The sequence below is a fragment of the Podarcis liolepis genome, assembly GCF_965112155.1.
Source record: "Podarcis liolepis genome assembly, chromosome: 13".
Lineage (NCBI taxonomy): Eukaryota > Metazoa > Chordata > Lepidosauria > Squamata > Lacertidae > Podarcis > Podarcis liolepis.
This window is the reverse complement of record NC_139573.1, coordinates 14,368,612-14,395,793: the sequence shown is the minus strand read 5'-3', so window position 1 is coordinate 14,395,793 and position 27,182 is coordinate 14,368,612. Positions and strand designations below refer to the sequence as shown.

The 27,182-nt window shown below is 48.5% G+C and overlaps 3 protein-coding genes across 7 annotated transcripts in view; 2 read left to right on the top strand and 1 right to left on the bottom strand.

Moving 5' to 3' along the window:
- LOC310691354 (solute carrier family 12 member 3-like) overlaps positions 1-726 on the bottom strand; it is a 33,525-nt gene extending 32,799 nt beyond the window's left edge. Inside the window, exon 1 of the mRNA XM_083471118.1 lies at positions 435-726. The gene's annotated coding sequence lies outside the window, so the exon portion shown is untranslated. The remainder of the gene's footprint in view (positions 1-434) is intronic.
- Positions 727-6,908: 6,182 nt separating this feature from the next.
- KLHL33 (kelch like family member 33) lies at positions 6,909-16,175 on the top strand. Of its 2 annotated transcripts, XR_014518481.1 has the most exons (6): positions 6,909-7,003; positions 10,016-10,564; positions 10,726-11,674; positions 12,479-12,649; positions 13,295-14,508; positions 14,753-16,175. XR_014518481.1 is itself a non-coding variant. In XM_083471143.1 (5 exons), the coding sequence occupies exons 2-5, from the start codon at positions 10,039-10,041 to the stop codon at positions 13,896-13,898; spliced, it is 2,250 nt and encodes a 749-aa protein (XP_083327269.1). In that variant the 5' UTR covers positions 6,934-7,003; positions 10,016-10,038; the 3' UTR covers positions 13,899-15,868. The 2 variants fall into 2 exon arrangements, 1 of the variants encoding a protein (XP_083327269.1); XM_083471143.1 differs by having other exon boundaries at positions 6,934-7,003; positions 13,295-15,868.
- A 1,007-nt stretch (positions 16,176-17,182) lies between these two features.
- Positions 17,183-27,182, top strand: part of TEP1 (telomerase associated protein 1) — a gene marked incomplete at its 5' end in the record, with an annotated part of 52,343 nt that continues 42,343 nt past the window's right edge. For 2 of the 4 annotated variants that reach the window (XM_083471073.1, XM_083471072.1), the window contains 9 exons: positions 17,241-17,472; positions 19,594-19,872; positions 20,845-21,168; positions 22,103-22,255; positions 23,699-23,833; positions 25,193-25,354; positions 25,474-25,629; positions 26,339-26,425; positions 26,645-26,775. In XM_083471073.1, the coding sequence (XP_083327199.1) occupies positions 17,440-17,472; positions 19,594-19,872; positions 20,845-21,168; positions 22,103-22,255; positions 23,699-23,833; positions 25,193-25,354; positions 25,474-25,629; positions 26,339-26,425; positions 26,645-26,775 (1,460 nt within the window). Of the gene's footprint in view, positions 17,473-19,593; positions 19,873-20,844; positions 21,169-22,102; positions 22,256-23,698; positions 23,834-25,192; positions 25,355-25,473; positions 25,630-26,338; positions 26,426-26,644; positions 26,776-27,182 lie in introns of those variants that run through there. The other 2 variants (XM_083471074.1, XM_083471075.1) reach the window with 2 other exon arrangements.

The window sequence follows — 27,182 nt, the reverse complement described above, 5'->3', positions numbered from 1 at the left end:
AATATGTCAGGGTAAAAAGTGTGCCTCAAAAGGCATGCATTAGGTGAAAATGACCTTTAAAAATGTGTTATATATGGGGAGATTGGTTTGCAGATGTGTGTATATTAGGGAAAACGGCATGCAATAGTGTCTGTTAGGAGAAATTCACACTAAAATGACTTTTTGTTGTTGTTTGTTAAGCAAACTTATGTGGTGAACTGAAGACTGGAAAAATGAGAAACTGAAAGAAACCAAAATAGACAGCTTTGCCCCTTCCTATGCGACCTACTGAAATTCCCTCTTTTAAAGGGGCAGGTGCCCTGCGGGTTTCTGTTTTCCATTGGGCCATGTTGCCTCAGGATTGCCATGTATTCTTTGTCAGGTGCCTCCATGACAGGAATACATTCAGCACAAGAATGCAATGGCATGGGAACGAAGAAATAAATAAGGCTCACCTGTTAAATTTCTGCCTGCTGCACAGCATTAAAGTCAAACTCTCAAAGCACTCTTGTAGGTAGAACTGCATCAGTCGCAGGTGGGCGAAAAAAGTGGCACCTGGAGAGCTTTTCTCCACAGCTGCAAGGCACAGGGACAGGCCTTGGTGACACACCAACCGGGAGGTCAACCCCAAATCCGCTGTTCTACTCACTCAAAAGACGCCGCACAGACCACACACTTGATGGCGGTTCACCTCCCTGCAGCGCTGCACGCCAACTTGCAAGTGCAAAGAGGAACGCGCTCCCGACTGATGTGATTCACATCTGATAAACCCACGGGATGAGGCCTAATCCTTGGGGCAGAATCCATGTCCCCGCCCCCTTGCCATGCTCTTGCACACATGCAGCATGTACAAGCCCACGTACCAGCACCGAAACTCCCGCCCCGCCTGAGGCTCTCCTCTTACAACACCCCTTCAGGTTGTCTAGGCCAGAGGAAGCTTGCAGAAGGCTCAGAGATTTTTGGCAGGCTGCGTAGGGAGCAACCTGTAAACTGAGTGACTCCACACACCCTGGAGGCGGAAAGCATGTTACCGGCACTTGCTTTGTGGTAATAACCACACACATATTTTGATGAAATAATGAGTCTCACACTCTCCCTGGCACCCCTTCGGCTGAAACTGGTTAGGTGCAAAAGGCGAAATCTCTGCCTTAGAGGGTTGTTGAGTGCTGAGGAAGCTGTAAAAACATTTCTCTGTGAGGGCAGCCAAAACAAAAGGGGAGCTCCCCGAGACTATACAGTGGTACCTCGGGTTAAGTACTTAATTCGTTCCGGAGGTCTGTTCTTAACCTGAAACTGTTATTAACCTGAAGCACCATTTAAGCTAATGGGGCCTTCTGCTGCCGCCGTGCCGCCGGAGCACAATTTCTGTTCTCATCCTGAAGTAAAGTTCTTAACCTGAAGCACTATTTCTGGGTTAGCGGAGTCTGTAACCTGAAGTGTATGTAACCTGAAGTGTCTGTAACCTGAGGTACCACTGTATATATAAACAAAGGTCACAGGAATCTTTCCCCTCCCCAAAGGCTGCTGGATCAGGCCAATGGCCTATCTAGTCCAGCATCCTTTTTTCACAGTGGCCAAACAGAGGCTCATGGGAAACCTGCAAGCAGGATTTGAACACAAGACCACTCTCCCCTCCTGTGGTTTCCAGCAACTGGTATTCAAAAGCACTGCTGCCTCCAGCTGTGGCAAAAGAGCACAGCTGTGGCTAATAGCCATCGATAGCCCTCTCCTCTGTGAGTTTGTCTAATCATCTTTCAAAGACCAATGTGATTGGTATAAAAGGTGATTAATTCATGTGTAAAACGGAGATGAGAGAGAACCATTGGCTGCGTGACAACAATAAAAAATTTCCCCCAACGCTTCAAACTGTTCAGATGAGATCTGGGTTGAATCCTATTTCGTACTTCCATAAACAAAACAAAAAGGAAAATTCCTCTTGGAGTCCAGGGCAGAACATTCAATATTTGGCAGAGGCACCCTCAGATTTAGGGGAGCTCCTATGTAAGATGTCTTCATTAGGACTTCCTCCCTTCCTTGCAGCAGACCCCAATCGTGCTACTACACCCAATTTATACCACTGGTCCAGAATAAGAGAAGATGTGGGGGCTGCTGTTTCTTTCCTCTTGCAGGGTGGACATAGGAAACAGGCCTTGTACTGAGTCAGGGAATTGGTCTATGTAGCTCAGCATTGCCTACATTGACTGGCAGCAGCTCTCCAGGGTTTTTCAGACAGGCGATGTTCCCAGCCATGTCATGAGATGCCAGGGATTGAACCAGTGACCTGCTACATCAAGAATGGGCTGGTGCAGGAGCCATATACAATTTTACCCCCCTCCAGCATCTCTGTCTAGCCCTCAGAAGTCTCCCCGGACCTCCTATCCTGAGTAGTTTCACCTAGCTGGAATGTGTCCTTAAACTGTTGCAGATCTGTGTAGAAATTTAGGACCAGTTTGCCAGCGAGATTGCCTTACCACCACAGGTGTCCTATTGCGACTGCTTCGGTTGATGGAATTGGCACTCCTTCGGGTTCCACATTTGTAAGGCCTCTGGCAGGCAGGATAGGCTGAGGTCACCCAGTGAGCTCCGTGGCTGTGTTGGCATTTGAATTTAATTATATAATAATAATTTATTATTTATACCCCGCCCATCTGGCTGGGTTTTCCCAGCCACTCTGATTAAAAGATTAAAAATGCATTAAAACATCAGACCACATTTGAACCATAGTCTTCCAGGTCCCCATATCCAGCACTCTAAGCCCTGCACCACACTGGCTCCTCACAGCATGGCCAGCGGTCAGGGGTGATGGGAACTGTAGTCCAACAACATCTTGAGGGGAGCACATTAGTCTGCCTGCAAAATAGGGAGTACAGGAGACTGTTTAATTTATGGGTCGGCAAACTAAGGCCTGTGGGCCGGATCAGGCCCAATTGCCTTCTAGCTCTGGCGCGGGGACGGTCCGGGAATCCAGACAGTCAGCACAGCGTGCGCGAGCGATGGTTTTTGCAACTCAGCCAGACTTGGGGGTCAAAAGTGAGGTGGGGAGCTGCTCGACACAAGCCCCTTCTCCATCCGTCGCACACAACAATCTTTTCTTCTGGGGTGGGGGGGTGGGGAAGAGGGAAAAGGAACAACAGTTTAGATTTCCACCATGGAGTGGCCAGCAACTGACCTCAGGAAGGGCAGTTGCTGTGGCAGTGCCTTACAGCCGCCTCAGGAGCGACGCCCGCCAGTGTCTGTGGTGGTGGCGCTCCCCACCACAGGAAGCGGGGAGCGCCTGGGCGGCTGCACTCCAAAGCAGTTCTGCGCTCTGCTGGGGAAGCTGCTCATTAGCTACACGGTGCGAGCCATGGAAAGGTAAATAGCCGCTGCTGCCTTGTCTTCCCTCACACAGGGAAAAGAACATTTTTGCTTGAGCGGTGCCGGCCTGACTTAGCATGGCCAATGGCTTTTCCCTTCACCCACACATGCGCACACGCTCTCCAGGGCTGACAGGAATGGCGCACTTACCTCAGCCCCCCGCCCCGCCTTACGAGAGAAACAATAAGGATGGTGTATGAGGGAACACCCCCCCCCAAAAAAATCACATTTAGGCAACATTGGGGTTGGTCCCAATAAGGGTTTTTTGCCAAAAATGCGGGTCATAATCATGGCAACATATAGTCCGGCCCCCCACAAGGTCTGAAGGACAGAGGACCGGCCCCCTGCTGAAAAAGTTTGCTGACCTCTGGTTTAATTCTTCGTTGTACGTCAGAGAGTTTAAAACCCACAGTGCTGTTTCAGGAGGCGGTATAGCCAGCAATAAAAGGCTACATACATTTAAAGAACCCCCAAGAATCCCGGGAGTTGGAGTTTAACCCTGGCAGAGCTACATTTCCCTTCACCTTAGCAACCCACAGGCTTCTTTGGGAGAAGCCCTGTTCGTGTATGCAGCCGGAATTAATGGGGAAATGCTGAAAGCGTGCGTTCCAGAAGAAAAGTGCTGAAACCTCACGTCTTCTACTCCTTCTGTGCTCCGAGAAAACTGCACCAAATGTGCAGGTTAATGGGTAAACAGTTCTGCCCTGAGACAGCTTTCAAGCTATGCCACAGAGCAGGTCTAAACCTGACAATGCCCACCTCCTCCTTAGAAACGCCACTTTCCCCCTCTGCCCCACGTTTTGTGTGTGTGTGTGTGGTAATGAGTCACCGGAATGTTGAAGGAGCCGAGTTTTAATTCTGACCCACGTGGCTGTAGCATTGGAGAGAAGAAAACGAGGCCATCTGCAAAGAACAAACTGTCCCACGGCCCGTCTGCAGTGCAATGTTTTAAGAAATGCTGATGGACTTGTCCCTTTGCTGGTGTGCCAGCTGTGTGTGGCAAGGAAGTATTGGGCAAGGTATTGTAAGGGACATCCAAATTATTTTGGAACGCAGACGATGTCCTCAGCCCAAATTGTTTTCATTAGCATACTTGAGAGACGCTGTTCCAAAAGATGAAAGAGAAATCATTATTGCGTATGGTTTGTAGCAACAAGGATACTTTATGCCAAGTACTGGAGGGGTGGGAGGAGAAAGAAAGGGCACCCTCAATTATGAGAGGGGTATATGAAGTATATGGGAGTCTGTAACTCCAAGCAGGATACTTTGGGATAATGTAAGAGGGAAAAGAATGAGCCCTGTTTAACAACAACAACAACAATAACATTGCCCCCGCCCATCTGTCGAGTTTCTGGGCACCTTCCAGCACAAATAAAAACATAATGCCAAACATTAAAAACTTCCCAATATGGGGCTGCCTTCAGATGTCTTCTAAACGTTTTGTAGTTCTTTACCTCCTTAAAATATATTGGAGATGACTGCTAGTGCTAACCCTTTTCCAGTTTTGTAAAGCCTGTAATTCACCAGAACTTACACTGTTTTTATTTTGCACTGGTATGTGTTTTGCCCCAGATAATTCTCTCTCCCCCCCCCCACTAATTTTATCTAGAAGTATACACTTACACCTACATCCACGTGTGCGCGCGCATGCATGCATAAGAATTTAAGAAGAGCCTGCAGGATCAGGCCAATGGCCCATCTAGTCCAGCATCTTGTTCTCACTGCAGCCAGCCAGATGCAGAGGGCAACTGCAGAGGGCACAGCATGGCTATGATAGCTAGTAATCACTGATCTCCTCCACCAATTTATGCAATCCTCTTTTAAAGCCATCCCAGTTGGTCAGTGGAATAATAATATTCCCCATGGAATAATATGTACAGCCAGTGCCAGGTTTATGTATAAGCTAAAGAAGCTATAGCCAGTGGCGTAGCGTGGGTTGTCAGCACCCGGGGCAAGGCAAGTAATTTGCGCCCCCTAACCCGTGGATTTGCGCCCCCTAACCCTAACCCCCAGATGTTGCGCCCAGTGCGGCCGGCCCCCCCTGCACCCCCCACGCTACGCCACTGCAGTTGGTGGCCCTGACTTGCCTCCTGGGGGAGCAAGTTCCATATACAGTGGTACCTTGGATTACATACACTTCGGGTTACAGACTCTGCTAACCCAGAAATAATACCTCGGGTTAAGAACTTTGCTTCAGGATGAGAACAGAAATCACATGGCGGCAGCGGGAGGCCCCATTAGCTAAAGTGGTGCTTCAGGTTAAGAACAGTTTCAGGTTAAGAACGGACCTCCAGAACGAATTAAGTTCTTAACCCGAGGTACCACTTTATACGTAAGTATCTTCGTTAACTTATTTGTTAACTTGATTTGAAAGCAATAAAAAACGACGTGCTCCTCTTTCCACCTGCCTTCTCTCCCCCAACTCATCTCAGTTCCTCTCTGTGTTTATGCTCCAGGTCAGGGGTCAGCAAACTTTTTCAGCAGGGGGCCGGTCCACTGTCCCTCAGACCTTGTGGGGGGCTGGACTATATTTTGAGGAAATAAATGAACGAATTCCTATGCCCCACAAATAACCCAGAGATGCATTTTAAATAAAAGGACACATTCTACTCATGTAAAAACACACTGATTCCCGGACTGTTTGCGGGCCAGATTGAGAAGGTGATTGGGCCGGATCCGGCCCCCAGTCCTTAGTTTGCCTACTCATGCTCCAGGTGTTTCTGCCCCCACCCCCATGCAAATCCCCTTGTTCTCTTTATGGCCCATTGGAAAAACCAGTCCGGACAAAAAGTTTTCCGAGACTGTTGAGGGAATTCCCCTATGATGCAAATGAAGCTGGCGAAGAGGAGATTAAAGAGCCCTTTTCCAGAGGTGTAGCCCTGTCCTAAAGAGGACACGCCCATACTTATTTCTCATTCCGTTCCCAGATCTCAGGCCAGAACCTGGGCACATTTCTGTCCCCAGCTCAGCCGCCTCCATCGTACTCTGCTCCTTCCTCACGTTTTCCAGAGGCTCAGCTCTCCAGTCACATAGAATCAGAGAACTTGAAGAGACCCCCCCAGGATCATTGCCCCATCACCTTACTTAGAATTCCATAAGCTCTGAATATAAGATAAAAGGAGGATATTATTTGTGTGGCTGCATGCCCACCGGACTGTGGAAGAGCATTCAAAGCATATCCACACACACACACCCTGCTGCCGCCGCCGTCAAAAAAAAATTAGTTTATTCTTCACAGACCTATAACTCCCAGCACCCTTAACAAACTACAGTCCTCAAGTTTCTTTGTAGGGGACAAATATATGCTTTAAAGGTCAGCCTCAGACCCTGGAAAAATGCCACATATAAAAAGCTTCCTGTCTTTTCCAGCCCCACATTCCATAATCTCTAGCTTTTTAGCGACGTAAACATTCCCAGCAATGTTCAAGGTGCTGTAAAAGGGGGGGGGGGGACTTGAATGATTCAGCCTGAATTTTTCGGTTCCTTGGACCAGTTACATCTGGCTTTGACTTCTGCCTGCCCTCACCTCCTTCAATAGCTCAGGCCAGGCTATAATTAACCTCACCAGTTTCCACGTGGGCCAAATTCCCCAGAGGTCAACACTCCAGCTACGGGTTCTTCATTAGGCTAAGGAAAGCCCCCCCCCCTGCCTGGACAGACCCAACAGGTGAGAGACTTGAGTTTGGGACCCCCCGGACGGTACTGAGCAGCTCAGCAATGCCGGGAGTATTTAGGAAGAGCTTTATTGTGGGGCGAGGGGGAGGGTTAGCTGTGGGGGGTGGTCTGTCCTATGGGATTTGGATATATGCACACTGCCTTTTCCCCAATTAAGCTCTCAAGAAAGGCAGGTGTCTTAACCGCATCTCAGCCTAAGGTTTTGCAACTTAAGCGCCTACGGCAGTTTTCTAAGAATGTACCAGGTGCGAAAGCACAACACAAACGGACATCCAGCCCTCCTCCTCGCAAACTGAGTCATACAACACACTCATGCATGTGCAACACACTACAGCAACACAGGTATGTCCCTGAGGAGACACCACAAAAATGCCGCACTGGCTAGAACATTGTGATCACTCTGGCTTCCAAGAAATTTGCACACAGCTTCACTGCATGTTCTCCGATTCGGATCACAAGCACACATCACGCAAAAGCAACATGCACACTCTTTGCAGCTGTAATTAAAGCACACTTGCTTTTTATGCATCATCTGCATAACACCCACCCATCCACACCGCCAAAGGTTTTCCAATGTTAACTGCAGGGAAAATGAGGGTGCTAGAAGGCAGGCTGGCAGCAGGGCTAGTTTCCCCTTCCTTTTCCAGCCATTCTTCTCATTTGGGAGAGAGACACATGGTGATTGAGAGAAGTGGACGATCCTGCCATGTTACCGGTGTCAAAATAGATTCAGTTTTCCACTGAGGCAGCTTTGGTCCACAACACTGTGTTGGGAGGCAACCACCTCAGGTTCAAGGATGGGTTTCAGGGGGCTCAGCAGTATAATAATAATAATAATAATAATAATAATAATAATAATAATAATTTATTTATACCCTGCCCATCTGGCTGGGTTTCCCCAGCCACTCTGGGCGGCTTCCAACCGAACACTAAAGTACAATAACCTATTAAACATTAAAAGCTTCCTTAAACAGGGCTGCCTTCAGGTGTCTTCTAAAAGTCTGGTACTGTAGTTGTTTTTCTCTTGGACATCTGGTGGGAGGGCATTCCACAGGGCGGGTGCCACTACCAAGAAGGCCCTCTGCCTGTTTCCCTGTAACTTGGCTTCTTGCAGTGAGGGAACTGCCAGAAGGCCCTTGGCGCTGGATCTCAGTGTTCAGGCTGAACAATGGGGGTGGAGACGCTCCTTCAGGTATACAGGACTGAGGTTGTTTAGGGCTTTAAAGGCTCCTGGCTGTAGTTTTCTGACTGGCTGTAGTTTTCTGTATTAGAGAACAAAGCTGTGAGGCCTGGCCTGCTTCTCCATTAGTAGCTTGTTGCCTCAGGTGCAGTGGAGAATACCGGTTTTGCCAATATTGAAATAGTAGTCAGTTGTGCCAGTTCAATTAGATTCTCCACATGGAACAGTACAGACGCCATTTTATCCTTCACCTCAGGCAGCAAAATGTCTCAGTGAGGAGACACGGGACACATTCACACCATAGATATAAAGCAGGGGTGCCATTTACAGGGGCCTTGGGTCTCCTCCCAATATATTTAAGAAGATTTGGGATCCGTCCCCCCAAATCCCGTGGAAATCCTCAAAAGGACATGCCAGGATGAAGATGCTTGGCCCTGTCGTGTCCTTTTGAGGACCGTCAAAGGGACGCATGGGGCTAAGCATCTATGTTCCGCACGTTCCTTTCACAAAGCTAAGGCAGCTGGTGGTGGGTCAGTGAGGGATGGTGGGGTGAGTCGGCCTGGCCAGGTTGGGGGGGGGTGCCACATATGTGATGTCATACGTGTGCAATGGGCCCCCACAATGTTGAGCGAAACTCGATGCCTATGATATAAAGCACAACGGCATCCCTTTAGACAGTCATTGCTTCCCTGTTGTCGTCCCCACAGAATCCTGGGAGATGTGGCTTGTTAAGTGTGTTGAGAGTTTCTTAGGAGACCCCTATATGCTTCCCAGAGCCACAATTCCCAGAGTGCTTTAACAATCAGTACAGGGAACTATGGAGCCTGCCGGCTGATTTTCCTGCAGAGCCCAGAGCCTCCATGGAAGCAGGGAAGGGCTTGGAGAAGCCAAGTGGGGAGATGGAACCTGAGGTGAGAGTGACTGAATGGGAGGGTTCGGTTTTGCTACCTAAAAACCAGGCGCTGCCTTTGCAAATGGGATCCGACTCACCCACCCGGAGTGTGCGTTTGCAACCCTGACCTTGCCGCAAAATGAACGAGTCTCGCAAGTGAGCATGCTGCACCTCTTCTTTAAAAGCTTAGTGGGTGGAGCGTGGAGAATAGTTTCCATCCATTTCTGAACTTCTTGCTTGCTCTTGAACCCCTGAACCATGACTCCCGAGTCTAGTGTCTGCTGCTATTATTTCTCTGAACTTACGGACAAGTAAGAGCCTCTGTTTGGGAGACCCAGGACAGTTAAGGGCACTGCGAACTGTAGCTCCGTGAGGGGGTAAACTACAATTCCCAGGATTCTTTGCGAGGAATGTGCTTTTAATGCATGGTGTGTATGCCGCCTTAGCCAACAATTTTAGAATATTTTACAGTCGAAATCTTTTTTATTCTTTGGTGTGAAATATTATCATGGTCGCAGCTGTCAGGAAAAGAAGCTCTGTCACCACACAAGCAATTGCGGTGTGGACTGTGGTAGTGTGGTAGTGTTTTAAATCTGGGTTACTTAAGAGCGTGTTTTGGGATGTAGCTGTGCATCTCCGTCTCCAGTTCTATGGCATTCCTTCACCTTCAGAAAGTTCTTCCTGGTGTTTAGTCGGAATCTCCTTTCTTGCAACACGAAGCCCATGGCTTGGGTCAGACTCCCTCAGAAGGTGGTGTGGTGGACTCTCCTTCATTGGAGGTTGGATGGTCACCCGCCATGGATACTCTAGCTGAGATCCCTGCATTGCAGGGGGCTGGACTGGATGACCCTCAAGGGTCCCTTCCCCTCTGCAGTTCTATGATTCCCCAGTGCTGCATTGCCTTATTATTTCCATTCCTTCTCTTCCCACAGGTCAGTCTTCTTTTCAAGAGGCGATGTCATGCACCGACAGCCCCTCAGAGGGCGCTGTGGGGCAGCAGCTGGAGCTGCGGAATGAGGGCCACGCCGATGGGTTCTTTGCTGTGGCTCAGCAGCTGAGAGAACAGCGCCATCTCGTGGACGTGGTTGTCACCCTGGGCCTAAGGGACTACGACGCCCACAGCGCTGTCCTTGCTGCAGTGAGCTCGGTCTTCCGTCAACGCTTGGAATGTGGGGAGCACGGCACGGTGGAGCTGGATGGCGTGACCACGCCATGTGGCTGGGAGGCCATCTTGAATTTTGCCTACACTGGGGAGCTGGAGGCCACACCAGAGAAGGCTGGGGAGATCTTGGATGCTGCAGAGGCCCTGGGCGTCCCTCGCGTGGCCGAGATTTGCAAGGCGGTGTTGATTGGGATGGAGGCAGAGGACAGGCTGAGTCCAGAGGATGAGAAATGGGAGACACTGCGGGGCCTGGAGGAGCTTTATGAGAAAGGCATCGGCTGGGACCTGGAGCTTAAAGCTGAGGAAGATATCTATCAAGGTGAACAAGGCAGAGCTTGAGGGGAAGCCCCACATACTGATAGGAATGGGATCTGTGAGGTGGGATGGAATGGGAAGGCTAGATGTTTTGGGTTGGGGACTATAGGTTCCTAACCGAGATATGGCTGTTGGGTCCCCTGATCTCATCTTCCCTCCTTCCAGTTCACCGACTAGCCTTGGCCTGCGGCTGCGAGTTCTTCCACGGCATGTTCACCAGTGGCATGAAGGAATCCCGCCAGGCGGACGCCCCTCTCTGCACCCGCTTCACCTCAACTGATCTGGGCCTGGTCATTTCCTTTGTGTACTCGGGAACACTGGCAGGCGGATGGGACAACCTCTTTGATGCTGCCCAGGCTGCCCTCCAGTATCAGGTCTCCGGCATCTTGGAACTCTGCCTGGATTTTTTCCGCCACAAGCTGACTCCCGAATCCAGCTTGGATGTCCTCTCCTTCGCACATGCCTACGACCTTCATGATCTGGAAAGCGCCGCTGAGAACTTTGTGCTGAGGAACTTTGCTCAGGTCACGAGGACGCCCAAGTTCCTGGACCTTCCGGCCAGCCAGCTTGTGCACTTCCTCAGCTCTGATGCCCTCTATATCCTCAATGAATTGGAGGCCTTCCAAGGAGCCGTCCGATGGCTGGAAGCTGACCGGGAAGGACGGATGGACCGTGCCGAGCAAGTCTTGCGTTGCATCAGGTTCCCTCTGATGTCCACCCGGGAGCTCAAACAGGTTCGCGCGGTAGAAATTATGGCCTCCCCAGGTCGGCTCTATAGCCTCATGGTCGAATCCTTAGCTAGCATCCCGCCAGGCCCTTCCAAGCTGGAGCAACTCCCTTGCCGGGTGAGGTACCCAGAGAAGGTGATCGCCATCAGCGGAGGAGATACGCTGGCAAAGAATATGGCCACTCGCAGCCCTAGCCGGGACTTATGGTTCGCCCACCGGTTCATTAGCAGCATCGGTTTGGTCAAGCAGGTTGAGTGGCGTCGTCTTGGGGAGCTCCCAGAGGGGGCACGCTTCCGGCATGCTGTGGCAGTCAAGGACAACGTGATGTACATCTTTGGTGGAAAGGACTACTATGGGACCAGGGACACCATGTGCTCAGTGTTCAAGTGAGACAAGGATTCTTGCCTTTGGAATTAGAGTGGGTGAGAGGGAAAGAACCAGGTTGCAAGTTCCGCGATGTGAGAAGAGTTGTGGGTGGGGCATGGGAAGGATAAACAGGTCTTCAGAATCAGTATTTCAGCTGGGAGATCATCAGTACAGTTGCGTAGGCCAGAGTGGAGGTGGATGTTTGGAGAAGTAGTCTATTGAACAGGGTGATAAGGGGGCAAAAGAGGGGTGGGGGGTCAAAAGCAGGTGTCAGAGAAGGTGTTCAGCAGTCAGAATGTCCATAACTGGTGCTGGCCTGACCTGTAGAGTTTTATAGGGCTCTCCAGCCAATCAGGAATCTGGGCTGGGAGCCAATCAAAGCCTGGTACACAGGCAGTGAGAAAGATTAGAAGACCCCCTTGCGTCTCAGTCCTGATTGGCTGCAGCTTCCACCACCACCAGCAGCCCCATTAGGTTTTGGCCCATCCCTGGGTTCCAGTAGCATACGCCCTGGATGTTGGTGATTGACTGGCTCAAGAGAATGAAAAATAGATTGTTGGTGTGCTGCCCTTCCAGCAATCCATTGCTCTCTGATCAGGTTCCTCAAACAGGAAGGGACATGTTGCCTTTGGCAGCATTTGGCTGTCCAGAAATTTGACATGAATGTTCTAAAGCCACTGTGGAAAAGGTGGAAAGATGTGAAGGACAGACAACATAATGAGGGATGCTTCTGAACCTTTAATTTTAGGAGCAGATTCAGAGTTGCGGGGATGTGGGGTTGCTTCCAAGCGCCGTCTTTGTTCCCTGACACTCCCCTCTTGCAGGTTCGACCCTCTCTGTGGGAGTTGGGAGCGGTTGGCCGACATGACAAGTCACCGGAGCTATTTCCAGGTGCTCTACCAGGATGGCTTTTTCTATGCCCTGGGAGGCAGCTCCAACGATGCCTACTGCCTGGATACAGTGGAGTGCTATGACCCCCAGACCAATGCCTGGAGGTGAGGAATTGTGTGTTGGGGGGGGGCTTTGTCAAACCTCACCTGGAGTTCAGTATCGGGTGCAGCATTTTCATCTGCATATAGACACATGGAACGGGTTCAGAGGAGGGTAACCATCAGGAAAACAAGTCCAAGAGTGAAGGAACTGGATAAATTTTAACCCGGGGAGTAAAAGACTGAGGTGGGACCGAGGTAACAAATGATTTTGGGTGTGTGTGAGAGAGAGAGTGACAAAGTAAAATATTGAAACGAGGAACACAAGTTTCTCAGGAGCACAAAAAATGACAACAATAGTGCCTGTACATTTTGCCTTAATTTTCAGGTTGTACAGATGCTAGAAACTTAGGATACACTTTTAAAGTGGCATCACATCACTTTACACAGTTGTGGCTTACCCTAAGAAACTCTGGGAATTGTAGTTTCCTAGAGAAGTTAGACTGGCTCCCTCCTTGTGTTCTTCCGCCAGCCGATGAAGACCTTCATATTCCAACACGCTGTGGGGAACTGTTTCTGAGGAAAGGGCTGGCACTGTGATGCTCCTATTGTTGCTGTGGTCGGGGGACCACCTCTTGCCATTCTGAATGCCATGGTTTAACTATGTGTTGTGTGAATAATATACATTTCCTCCCTGTTCCTTCCCACTAGGCCATGTGAACCTCTGCCCGCTCCGCTCTGTGGCCATGCAGCCTGCATCCTGGACGGAGTCATCTACGTCTCTGGGGGCAGTGACGGCTCGTGCCGCTGCCAGTCCTCCTTGATCCAGTACCGTCCGGGCGCAGCGCCCATCCCGCTGGCCATGATGCGAGAGGAGCGCGCAGGCCACAACATGGAAGCTATGGGTGGGCACCTCTACGTGGCAGGAGGCCTGCGATGGCGGGATGGACACGGGGGCTACGCTGACCAGCTGGCCTGCGAAGTGTACAGCCCGGGCCTGGACGTGTGGGCCGCTCTTGCCCCTCTGCCACAGGCCCACGTCATCGCCGCCTCCGCCGTCTTGGACGGAGAGCTCTACATCATGGGAGGTTACAGCCACAACACCTATCGCGACACCCACCTGATCCACTGCTACAACCCGACCCATGACCGCTGGGTCAGCGTCGGGACGCTGCCTCAGGCTTACGCAGACCTCAGGGCCTGCATCTTAGAAGTTCCTCCTTCTCTGAGGAGCAAACAGCCTTCGCCCTTAGATACGGCTAGTGTGGAGATCCCTGCTGATTCTTCGACAGAGTTGCCGTATCAGTACTCCTGAGACGCCTCCCCAGTTTTCTGTGGAATCAGCTGCACAGCTTTCATAGCGGCAGAAACTCTAGGAATGGTGGGCACATGCATGCGTCTCTGTGCTTGTGCAGCAGGGGCAAGGGGAGCTGGCAGTCCTTTGCACATTAACTGGACTCCGGCTCCCATTAACAGTAGCCAGCATGGCCAGGTGTTGAGGATTATAAGAGCCGTAGCCTAAAAGGACCGCTAATGGTTGCCAGGGTACCCACCTTCTATAGTGCTTGCAAAAAGTCTCAGTGATTATCCCCTCAAAAAAACCCCAACAAGGCACAACAGAAAGTTCTGTCTCCCTGCTCAACTTGTGGCTGAGCTTCTCTTACATTGAACGCACCCCTTAAATGTGCTCACATTTCATTGGATGCTGAGACTTGACACCCAACCTCTGTTCTGAACTGAGCGGTGCAAAGAGCTTCCCTCTCAGAGTGACTGTGACGGTGGCTGGTGTAGGTGATGTGGCAGCCATTTTGAGTCATCTCACCTGCCTCATGGTCCCCAAAAGGTTGGCAATACCTCATTTCCACACCCCTGCTCTATACTTCAGGGACTAGAGGACCCTCAAGGTCCCTTCCAACTCTACAGTGGTACCTCAGGTTACAGATGCTTCAGGTTACAGACTCTGCTAACCCAGAAATAGTACCTCGGGTTAAGAACTTTGCTTCAGGATGAGAACAGAAATCGTGCTCTGGCGGTGCAGTGGCAGCGGGAGGCCCCATTAGCTAAAGTGGTGTTTCAGGCTAACAGTTTCGGGTTAAGAACGGACCTCCAGAACGAATTAAGTTCTTAACCTGAGGTACCACTGTACTGTCCTATGATTCGATGCGATAGACATGGCTCGCTTGAAAAAACATTGCAAGGGAGGCAATGTGAGAATTCTGCCTGAGGTGTTAATACCGTTTGATGCTGCAGTTACCAAGAAATAACCATGACTTGTGTGAACCAGCTTGGTGCTTCTAATGGAACCACACCAAGCAAAAACCAAAGGGCAGCAGTGTTGTTTTTAAACCACCACTTCATTTCCACTATGCTTGGTTAAAGCTGCATCTGTTGAATTGCTGCCTGTTGTGCAGCTGTTAAAAAGGCAAGTACTTCTGTGAGGAACAAGCAGAGAGGCAAAATGCTGTGGGCGAGAGTGGGATTTCCCGTACTTCCTTCAATATGATGAAATTATCAGAAGCAAGAGTTGAATTCTTCAGCCTTGATTGGGGTGGAATCTTTTCGACTGGCAGGCCTTGAACTCTGTTAACACCCCTTGCTTGCCTGCCTGGAGGAGAAAGAGGGTAATATTTAGATTCAATGCTGTGCCCACTTAGGCCCTGCCTACTGTTGCCCCCTCAGAAGAGAATGCAGCCCACCCTCTGAGAAAAGCTCACCACCCCCTGTGCTAGATAGGGTTCAATGCAAGAGCTTCTCTATTAAGCGATGAGTTGCAAAATGATGTGTACACAACAATTAAGCTGCCCACTATTTAGCTTATAACACATGTTATCGTAGGCGGTGTTTTGCTTGTTTTAAAAAATACGGCTGTGATTAATCCTGCTCTTAAGGAACATTATTTCACTTTCCCTGTTGGGGTTGCTGGCTTTTATTGCTGGATTTTTAATGCTATTGCAAGGCCCTTGCCAGATTTTCAAAAGGGCCACTGCAGCTTTAAAGGCAGTCTGCAGACAATGCTTGTGTTCCTGCTGGTGGAAACCTTAACCTGCTGATTCATGCATATCAAACATCTGCTAAAGGGCCACCCTCTGCTATACATTTAAAGCAATGTCATACCACTTTGTGCAGCAAAGGTCCTTTGAAGAAACTGTGATGAAGTGTTTTGTGGGGACAAATTACAAAAGTCACAAAAGTGATTGTGCTGATTTTGGTAGTGGGCTGCATGTGCATTATATCTGCCGGAGGGGCAACTTCCCCCAAACTATACATATACATGCAACAAAGGTTTCTTTGTGCTGACGAGATGAGAGTTTGTTTCAGATTAGACTGAATAAATAAATGAGATTACCCTGTGAAAGCAAGCTCACACCTCTCATTGAGTCTGTATACATATTTAAGGCACGTATGTAAGAGGCTTGTTTATATTTTGGCAATGTTTTCGCCAAACGTATCTGCATTGTTGCATACTTTATGGGTGTCCCACAATCATTTTATAAAGTAGCTGTGTTCTGTGCTACAAATCAAGCACTGCTAGGGGTTTTTCTTCGTGTTTTCTAATGCATTACTGATCAGTAAAAAAATTGATGTGGTGTGAGCAATTTTTTATTCTGAAAATGTGGCCCAGAGAAAAAGTGTGGGGAACTGTATACTATTGTGACTATAATACGATTGAGAGGGGGGCTCTCAAGTAAATCTTCTTGCCTCTGATACCTCACCCCCCCACCCCACCCAATTATTTAATTGTGGGCTCAAGTTTACAGGGCTCTCTTCCAATCAAGGTCTGATTACCGGTATGTCCCTTTCCTACTGACCTCTCCACACCTGACCTAACAAAGACTAAAAAAAAAAAAGTTGGGGAAGAGGGGTTATTGAGCTGTTTTTGTTTTTATTATGTATTTTGTGTTTTTATATGGTGATTTTCTGTTGTAACCACCCTGAGACCTGCGGGTACAAGACAGTATTATTATTATTATTATTATTATTATTATTATTATTATTATTATTATTATTATTAATACAGAAACCCATGAGATATTTTAATTGGCATTTGATTTTATAGTCATAACTGATTCATTTTTTAAAAATTATTTTTTGTATCCCATCTTTGTGAACTGCATGGACGCTCTTGCAGTCGAGTGGTTTATAAACAAAACGACTAAGTCGAAGCTGGAGCCAGGACTCCCGCTTCCTCCCTTTCCAACTCCTTGAACGGTGAGTGCGCTCTCCGGATTCAAGAGCCAGGACTCCTGGGTTCTTCTCGTGCAACATGAGCTCTAACGGGTTAAAAGCCTTGGCGGACCAGAGAGGTCAGGCTTCCCGGGTTTCCTCGCCCAAAGCCTCTTTCTGAAACGTGACACTTTATAAACCACCAGCCGGGACCGCCTTTTTTCTCCGGGGGGCTCTAGCGCGGACGCGTGGAACAAATCCGGTGACTTGGACACCTGGGTCCCTCCGGAGGTGCGTGGGCTTTTGCTGCCGGGAGGGAGGCAGGGAGGGAGACGCTTCTTGGGCGCAGTCCAGGCTCCGCCTAGGCGGTGCTTGCGCCGGCTGTGGTTTCTCCGCTTGAGCTTCCGCGTCCGGGAAGGGCTGGCTGGAGGCGTGCAGGCGACTCGGTTTTCAGGGGTTGGTGAGCACCGACCTCTCCAAGAAAACCGATAAAACAGGCTCTGTTGGTGGGGCTGACCACCCACCCCGTACCTCTCCAAAGGCGGTTAGGGGGTGGCGCCGGCTAATATTTCAGGGAAAGAGGCTGTAGTTTGCAGCAGAGGCGGACCCCGCCTTGAGAGTCCTTTTGAAAATTTCGCAGAAGGGGGGGGGGAATCCCTGATAGGAGGAAAGAGAAAGAGGAAGATTGTGGAATGCGAGAAAGAGAAAGATTGCGATCAGCTCAGGTGGGTGGTATATCATCATAATAATAATAACTAAATGGAGGGAGGAAGCAGCTTATAGCGGTGACTCTTTGGCCAACCTGTACCGAATTTGCAAGCCTGAATGAATTCGGGTGGAATTGGTTTCCTGCAACGCGCGCAAACCATGGTTTCTGGTTGCCAACTGGCAATAAGGGGCTGCTGGGTGTGTGTGTGACTCCTGTGCCTTTAACGTTCATTGACTTAAAGCTTCTCCAAGCCATGGGTGTGGCTCAGTGGTAGAGTTTGGCATGTAGAGGTTGCCAGGTTCAGTGGCAGGTATATCTGCTTTGGGGCTGGGGGAGAGAGAGCAATCACTGCATGAAACCCGGAAGAGTCGCTGCAGGTCAGTGTATGCATTACTGAGCCAGATGGACCCAGTGGTCTGGCTTTGGTTTACATGGCAGATCCCTATGGATGTTTGCCCAACGCGTTTGTTTGTTAAATGTGCAGAATAGGAGATAAGGGAGGGAGTTTCATTGTGGCGGGCGCCAACGCTGCAGGGAAATACAGGAACTGAAAGCAGGAACCGAGAGACAGTGGCTTCAGATAAACAAGGGAATTAATTGAATTAACCAGGAGGCAGGAAGAGCCTGGGGGTTGCAGCTAGGGGTGGTTGTGCAAGGCTTTGTGACTCAGTGAACATTTGGATAGGGTGGAATGCTGTGGCTGCAGCTATGAGTGGCAGGGTGGGCCCTGCCTGGCAGTGGCGTAGCGTGGGTTGTCAGCACCCGGGGCAAGGCAAGTAATTTGCGCCCCCTAACCTGTGGATTTGCGCCCCCTAACCCATGGATTTGCGCCCCCTAACCCCCAGATGTTGCGCCCGGTGCGGCCGGCCCCCCCTGCACCCCCCACGCTACTCCACTGCTGCCTGGACCTTCAGACTTCTTCCAACTTCATTCCCTCAAATTTTCTGCTTTGCAAAAATATATATATATTTACACCATGTTATGGTGCCACAAGGGGGTGCTGTGCTAAAAGGATGCATAACCTTAAACCTTAAACCTGGAGTCTTTTACACCCCAAGTGTTGAAAGGATACCACCCCACAACTGCAACATTTCTCACTGAGAGCTTGTGTGAAGCATTTCCTGAGATCTATTGAGACCTGACAACATTTGGAGAGCCAGCAATGTTCGCTTAAAGAAGTGGCAGTATGGGGTCTAAGAAACACTTCGTTAAAACACCGGCATGTTAAATTCACACTAAGGATGCTTAGTTTGTTCATTAACTTGTGCTGCTGATTTACAGGAAGCTTTCTAGGTGCTATGTGCAAGGTGAAGGTACAAAGGTAGCAACACAGGAATTGGGAAGGGACCTCAGTGGTCATCTTAGCCCATGCAGGTATTCTACCGCTACAGCAGCCTTGATAAGGTGACCAGCCAGCCTTTTAATAAAAACTTTTGAGCAGCCACTGCAAATCTTGCCACTCTTGTCCGACACAAATCTGTTGAAGAGTTGCACAGCAAATATATGATTTTGCTTGATCATTGGCATCGGGTACCCTGCTTAACAAATTCAGAATAAACTTTCCCTTGGTTCAGAATGCAAAGAACAGTGTAATAAACAATGATAATGATCTTCCACTTATTGTGCACCAGAGATGCAGTTCTGCAAGAATTTTATGCCCCTCTAAGTATTCTGAAGGCATCATCTGGAATTGCAAAGCCATGAAAACAATTACAAATCCAATACGGGTACTGAGTGGGCTGAAGATCTCCACTTAAGACAGCTGGTCAAAAAAGAGAAATTTTAAATACAATAACGTTCCTGTATAATAAATAATGGTGGGGTGGTGGTGGTTTTGCAACAAGTAGGTGCCTCCACACCAGAGGCCTGATTATGACACCTGAGGTGGTGGCATGTGCAGCACAGCCTCCTGCAGAGTTAATAATAATAATAATAATTATAATAATAATATCCCTCCCATCTGGCTGGGTTTCCCCAACCACTCTGGGCGGCTTCCAACAAAAGGTTAAAAATGCATTAAGAGTGTAGCATTCAGCTGGTTTTATAAGGGATGAGAGGCTCTTTCAGGCATCCTGGTCTCCAATCTGCATAGGGCTTCTTCGTGTTGAGTTCCAAAGTCTATTCTTTCTCTTTGCAGACCTCCAAGTACCCAGCGGCCTTCCCAGTGAAGTCCATGGATTCCTCTGCCTCCCTCTTTGGGGAGAAGCCCTCGCTTCATGCTTGCGCCCCTGCTTCTCTCAACCTTCCAAAGCTGGAGGAAGCCCAGGCCCGACTCTTGCAGCCCATTACCCCGTCTGCTTCATGGCTAGCCTCGCTGAAGCCCCTCAGTGCCCAGAGCCAGGTCGTGGCAGACTCCCTGACAATGCCAAATCCTCTGGCTTTCAAATGGCTTGGCTCAGTCCTTGAGCAGACACAGGTAAGCATGGCTGTGGTAATGCTACTAGCAATAACCACCACCAACAATAATGATTTCACAAGATATGGTTTATTTGGATGCATGTCTGATCCATGATGGGGTTAATGGTCAAAGCCCTCCCCACCCAAAGAATCCTGGGGAAGACATGTTTGTCACCATGCTAGAAAGGCAGGGTTTTTCACAAAATGATAATTCTTAGGTGTGCTCAGAAGCGGAAGCCACAAGGCGTCATCACTAGGAGTTGATTCAAATGGAGCTGGGGTTTCTTTTCCTTTTCCCCCTTTGGGTGCTCCCAGATGGGTGGGTGTTGTGGGATCAGTTCAGTTCCTGCACATCTCCAATGTGGGTGGGGAGATTTTGATGCAGGGAAAACGTTTCGACATTTCAGAAGTAGCATAGTACCAGGAAATAGGTCCCGTGTGATACACCTGAATGTGTAGATCTGCGCTGCAGGCTGCTGCTGCTATACCTGCCCCCCCCCAGTGTTCTGTCGCCAGCCAAGGGAAGTCAGAGTTGTATGGCAGATGTAAAGGTGAATGGGATTCTACTTGGCGTTAAGCTTTTTCATGTGTTACGCTGAACACAGGTGCAGGCTGTCTATATAGGTACATGTGTTTGTGCGAAAGAGTGTACGCTTGCTGATTTGTACAGTGGTACCTCAGATTAAGTACTTAATTCGTTCCGGAGGTCCGTTCGTAACCTGAAACTGTTCTTAACTTGAAGCACCGCTTTAGCTAATGGGGCCTGCCACTGCACCGCCGGAGCACGATTTCTGTTCTCATCCTGAAGCAAAGTTCTTAACCTGAAGCACTATTTCTGGGTTAGTGGAGTCTGTAACCTGAAGCGTATGTAACCCGAGGTACCACTGTACAGCCAAGTGTTTTCCACACACTGTATATACACTTATGGGTGGTATTGCATGAACACCCTCATTCCTGCCAATAATTTTTCGTTTATCGTTCCCTACTCCAGGCAAGGCAGCCTGCAGCATCCGAGGCGAAGAAACTTGTGTCGTATTCTGCCTTCTCTGAACCAAGGCTGCTCTGGTTGGATAATTCCCTTCTGAAGCAGCCTGCCCACTTGGCTGTTCAGGGGCTGGAGGAATCCAAGGCTCGCCTGCTGCGCCCTATTTCTACCTCTGTTGCTTTATCAAAGCCTTTGGACGTGCAGTTCTCTCCCCGATTGGATCCTCATGAAAGTATCTGTGCCTCGACATCCTTGGGGTTGCCACCGGGTTACGCAGCCCAGGATGAGGCTTTTGGGCCAAGCACCAAACTGGAACAACCACAGTTGCAAGTAAGACTTCATTTGGGCAAAAGCCTATACAGGCCAGGCCTAGTTGCTGGAGTATTGTCGTGGCAACAGGATATTGCGTGAGGGAGGTTTCAGCAGCAGTAACTTTGGCCAGCTGGAGAAGGTTGGGTTGGATGGCAAAGGGAATGGAGGAAAGTTTTATAGCACAAAGAAAACACATCTAGGCAGTTAGGAAAACCTGAATTTTAAGAGTTTTCCTTCCATAAGTTCGGGCCAGCAACCAAAGCAGTGGCCCTCCACTGGACTACAAATCCCATCATCCCTGATGGTTTGCTGGGGTTGATGGGATTTGAAGCCTGAAAACATCTGCAGGGTCACCGGTTCCCCATCTCTGAGCTTGAGGGGGAATCCTCAGTCATAGTCCACACATGTTCATTGCTATTTTTACTTGGGTGAAGGGTTCTCGGTAGTGGCGGCTGCCCTGTAGAACACCCTCCCACTAGATGTCAAAGGAAAAAACAACTACCAGACTTTTAGGAGACATCTGAAGGCAGCCCTGTTTAGGGAAGCTTTTAATATCTGAAGGACTATTGTATTTTAATATTTTGTTGGAAGCTGCCCAGAGTGGCTGGGGAAACCCAGCCAGATGGGCAGGGTATGAATAAAATTATTATTATTATTATTATTATTATTATTATTATTATTATTATTATTATTTTATTTTACAAAATACATCTGAGGAGTGTAGCCAGATGTGGCCACAATTAATACACACTTTAACATTCCAGGTTGTGGTCGCTTTTTTGTTTTGTTTTCAGGGGTTTCAGATGAAGCATTTGCATGGGTCTTGTGCCTGAGAACTTTGCTGGTGTTTCTATACTCACTGGTAAAAGACACCTGGAAAATGAATATTGGATAATGCTTGTAGAGTGGGCGCAACTTTGACTAAGGGCCAGTGGGGTTTCTTCCCCTGCAGGAGGAAAGGGATGAGGTGGAAGCTGCTGGCGCGATCCCAGAGTACATTCTGACTTTGCCCGAAGATGACCTGAAAGTGCAGTCGGAAGAGGACGATTCTTTGGCTGATGAGCTGCCTGTGGAGAGCAAAGAGCAGCAAGTGAAAGATCAAAAGGTGAGAGGTGTTGTGCTGGTAGGAACTAGGGGTTGGGGAGACATTGGATTCACCTTGCAATTAAAAACAAATTGCCTATTTTGCAATTTCCAAAGTTCTATGTGAACTGGAATACTGTCTTTTTCTAAGTTCACATTGCTCCAAATTTTGCAGTACAGTTCTCCAGCCAAATAACAGATTGTTTTGGGTTGGGGGTCAGTCTGGATGACCATAGCACCCTTCCAAACCTGTGATTCTGTGCATCTGGTGTTAGAATCTATCAGAGTTGCGGAACAAGTCAGACAGGCACCTTTGGGGCAGCTCAGCTAATTTTACCCATCACCTGTTTCTTAGAGTGAGTTCTGTTGCTATAGAGACAAATGGGTGGGCCTTCTTCCACCACGCTTGGCTGGATGCCGGGTTATTCTGGGATGGAAAAGAATAGGCTAAATATGTACGTGTGTGTGTGTGTGTGTGTGTGTGTGTGTGAGAGAGAGAGAGAGAGAGAGAGAGAGAAAGTGAAAGTGTTTTCCTGATGCTGGAGAGATGGAGACATGTTTTGTTCTGTGTTGGATCCAAAACTGAGTTTGCAACTTCCTTGGAAACGTAATGGGAAAGAAAGATCTGCTGGGATGTTAATGCTGTGTTGATCTCCTCCATCCTATGCTCGGGTTGTGTTAATAAAGAAACTGCAGTTTCCATTGACCTTCATTTCAAGGGATCTAAACCCCAGGAAAGCAGAGGCCACCCATCGAGTCTCTCACCACGAAGTGATTGGTGTGTACACAACAGTATACGGAAAAAGCGTATAATAGGGTCAAGTTGCATAAAACTACATATATTTGTGAAATTAACATGGGATGCATTTTTGCGTATGGAAATAATTGCTTTGCAAAAAATAAATGTGTATGGTAGGTGAAACGGCATACAGGCAGGTGCGTATTAGAAGTTTGCACTGAAATGTATATGAACTTTCATGAGGGTTTTTTCCTTAACTTGCAAACTGATGTTGAGAGCTAAGTTTGGAGAAACAAGAGAAACTGAAATGGACAAATTGACTTGTTCCTAGTAGGAACACAGTGGTTCTGGTTTGTCGTTTTTGGATGGGCACTGGAAAATAGTGCACACAATACAACATGGGCCGTGCAGCCGAGTGTTCTTAGATATAGAGGTGAAGATTTGCTGTTAGTATTAGGTTTCCATTTCAACTGCTGAGTTGATAGGGGCTTCTTGTAATGGGCAAACTAGAACCAGCACCCACCTACCAAGCCCAAGGCAGTCACCTGCCCCTAAATCTAGCCCTAAGTGAAGCCAGAGCTTCCAGCTCTTCATCCAGTTCCAGTGGTGGCTTCTTAGAAGCTTAAGTGGTTGGTGTCAACTGGACTAGAACCTTGAAATTTGAAGAAAACTCCCACGAGTGGCTTCCTAAGGCTTTCTCCTCTAACCCCCTTCCATCTTTTTTAGTTGATGTTGTTGAGCCTGGCCTGCTGTTCGCTGGTGGAAGGGCCGAAGTTTGGAAATCCTCCTGGTGAGCTTCAGCAGGCATTGATGCAAGTGTGTGAGAGCCTAGCAGAGCACGATCCTGAATTCATTCTCAAGGTACGAGGGGGAAGTTAAGTGGGAGCCTGGATTTCTGGGGGTAGCACCCAAAAAGTCACAAGGGTGTGTGTGTGAGGCATTGCAGTGCAATCATTGGGCCAGAAAGAAAAGCTTGCCTGTTCTCGATGTGTGTTTAATATTTACCTAGATTGTTTTCATGAATGCCATTGAATTCCCCAAGTGCTGACGGCACTCTTGTTGCAAAATGTCATGATAATAATTCTTTCTCTTAAAAAAACCTGAGGATATTGTCAATTATATAGTGGACATTGGCAGCAGTGTGACTGAGTGCCAATTGTAGAGAATCGCAAGTGGGAGAATTTCTTCCAATAGGGTACCTAAATTATTGCATAAGGATAAATTCGAATTAAAGTGCAGAAGAATGTGGCTCTTTTTATCTGTATGCTAGTCTCTTTTGTGTCCTTTTAATGTTGACTCTTTATTTTGTGTTTTTATGTCCCGTACTGCCCCCCTAGGCTCAGAGTGGCATGCAGCAGTTTTTCTAAATGTCATTAAGCCACATCTATGCCTCACATTTAAAGCACCACCTCACCACTGTAAACAGCAGTGGCTTCCCCCAAGGAATCTTGAGAACTCTGGTTTGTTAAGTGTGCTGAAAGTTGATTGGAAATTTCTCTTGCCCTCGCAGAGCTACAATTCCCAGAGCAGTTAAACAATCTTTCCCCCCAGGAACTCTGGGAATGCTAAAAGAAATTTTGCAGAGTTCATTTCATTTCTCTAGAGCTCTTCTCTGGAGGTAGATAGATCTTCTTTCCTAGGCTCCGGGATGCTGTTCCTTTCCAGAAGCTGCCATTGTCCTTGGCAAATTATCTGGTTGTAATAAATTAAAAGAGACTGGTTCTGAAACTGTCTCCAGGAGGGAACTGGTACTTGAAAGATCTTGAGCTGCAGAAGGAATGTGGAAATTAAAGGACAGCAAGAAAAGAATCCTCATATCAAATTGTGTCATTTTTGCTTTTGTTCCTTCTATTGTGTGATCACAGAGGGCTAAAAACTTGCATCTCCAAAAGCATGGAATCTGTGCTAAGAGCATTATCTGCATTGGAGCTTTCAGTGCTAACCTGGAATTGCTGGGTGCAGTTGCTTGCCCAACAAAAACGATGGTGTTCTATGTCAGGTTTGGCACAGTAGTTGTGCCATTGTCCTTCTTGTGTCAGAATCCGAGAGGTGTGACAAACACAGGATACGAATGAGGTCCACCTTTCTAGGAAAATGTCCAGACCAGCTGCCTCATTTTTGTGTAGTGGTGTCCTCATATTCACTTCAACATCTCTAGAAACCTCCCTGGGCTCTCCTTGACATACTTTTCTGTGCACTTTCTCTCTCCCTCAATGACAGGTTGCCCTGTACACTCGCCAGGAGCTGAATATCCGCAGTACGGCCAATTTTCTCCTGGCGCTGTCTGCCCGCCTTTTGCCCTGCCGCCCACATCTGCGACGGTATTTCTGCCACACTGTGCAGCTTCCCTCTGACTGGAAGGAGGTGGCCAAACTCTATCAGGTAAGGAGAGAATGACTGCACAAAATCCTTTAGCAGGGAGTTCCACTGGTAATCCAGGATGCAGCACTGTTTCTCGTCCTGGTGATCACATGGTGCTATTATTTTTCTCTTGCATGCAGAGCCTAGCAGGGGAAGGAAAAGCTCTGGCTCCAATGCCTTGCTGCCTTCGTGCTGCAATGGCTGATAAGTTCCGGCAGTTTGACATGTACCAGTTGGCCAAATACAATAACCGCAAGAGCCAGGGGAAGAGAAGCCGTCGGCCGAAACCCAGGAAGGTGGGTGCTTTGATTTCAGAGTTCCTGATCATCTTTGTACTTTCTAATATAGGTTAAACATGAGCTGACTTGCTGTGATACCACGGAGTGTTCAGAAACATTCTAACGGCTTGGAGGAAGGTTTCTGTAGCAGGGAATACTCGTAGTGTGAGGGAAGTGAGCTGCAATTTTGATGGTTGGGTGGGGACAGAGCCTGCATCACTGGGCTTGGATGAGTTGGGAGGTTTTGAGCCTGGGGCCAGGAAGTGGCTATAGGGCTAAATATGTTTTTTGCTTTTTTGGTTTGGAAAGAACTAATCTATAGCTACTCCTGTGTAAGATGCAGGAATCGCTCATTGAAAAAATCTTCATGTGGAATGTGACAAACTCTTGTACTGGAAAAATGTACAGAACTGTCTTGTTCCCTTGTATCTAACCCTGTCCCTCCTTCCTTCCTTCCTTCCTTCCTTCCTTCCTTCCTTCCTTTCTTTTCTTCCTTCCTTTCTTCCTTTTCTTCCTTTCTTTTTTTGGTGGAGGCGCCAATCGGGTATTTATCTTCTGCTTTGTGAGCTTTGAGCGCCAGAAACTGTAAAATGCAGACACCAGGCTTATAGAAGCTTATCCATATTGGGGCATATCTGTAGTACCAGGAGTATTTGTGATATGTATTTGGCCCAGGGACCCTGCACTGTTTGTTTGTGGCTAATGCTTGTTCATTTTGTTTCCTCAGCAAGAGCCAAGAGCTTCTCACTGGGAAGAGCATTGGCCTGGTCGGAACACATTTTTTGCAACAAAAGCCAGATTGCTCCAGAGGAAGGTAAGACATACCTGGGGGAGCAGAGGAAAGTGTTGTCCTGGATACCACGTTCCCTTCCTAACACTTAAAGTCTCTAATTGTGTATAGCTCAGGGCTAGGAAACTCTGAAGTGTTGCGTTGAGGTCTCCTGTCTTCAAAGAAAGGGCTTTCAAAACTTCCCTGAAGATGCAAAGTGGCTTTTGAGATTTCTTAGTCCTCCTGTCAATTGCTTCCCACCAGTTTGAAGAGGAGTTGAAAAAGGAAAAGGTGTGTCCAGCGGCCACCAAGGACCTCTTCTCCCTAAAGGCTTTGATCCAGCGCCTTCACATCTCTGAGCCGGCCCAGCTTGTAATGAGTGTCCTGGGACGCAGGTGAGGCTTCCTGGGTAGCACTGTGAATCCCCCCTCCTCCTGGCCAATGGTAGCCTTTCGGTTTCTGAAGTGTGAGCAGGTAAGGCCTATGTATTCTCTGCTCTGACTGACAGTGGCTCTTGGAAGCTTTCGGACAGGAGTTTCTTTCCACCTGATTTAAACGGCCTCAGTCCAGTATACCTGAAGGAGCGTCTCCACCTCCATCGTTCTGCCCGGACACTGAGGTCCAGCGCCGAGGGCCTTCTGGCAGTTCCCTCGCTGCGAGAAGTCAAGTTACAGGGAACCAGGCAGAGGGCCTTCTCGGTAGAGGTGCCTGCCCTGTGGAATGCCCTCCCAACAGAAGTCAAGGCAATAAACAACTATTTTACTTTTAAAAGACAACTGAAGGCGGCCCTGTTTTTAATGTT

Bases quoted from the DNA above. Each gene is read 5' to 3' on its own strand.
- KLHL33 (XM_083471143.1), top strand. From the start codon at position 10,039: ATGTCATGCACCGACAGCCCCTCAGAGGGCGCTGTGGGGCAGCAGCTG. The intron at 11,675-12,478 runs GTGAGACAAGGA...CCCCTCTTGCAG, and splicing joins ACCATGTGCTCAGTGTTCAA to GTTCGACCCTCTCTGTGGGA. The intron at 12,650-13,294 runs GTGAGGAATTGT...CCTTCCCACTAG, and splicing joins CCCCAGACCAATGCCTGGAG to GCCATGTGAACCTCTGCCCG.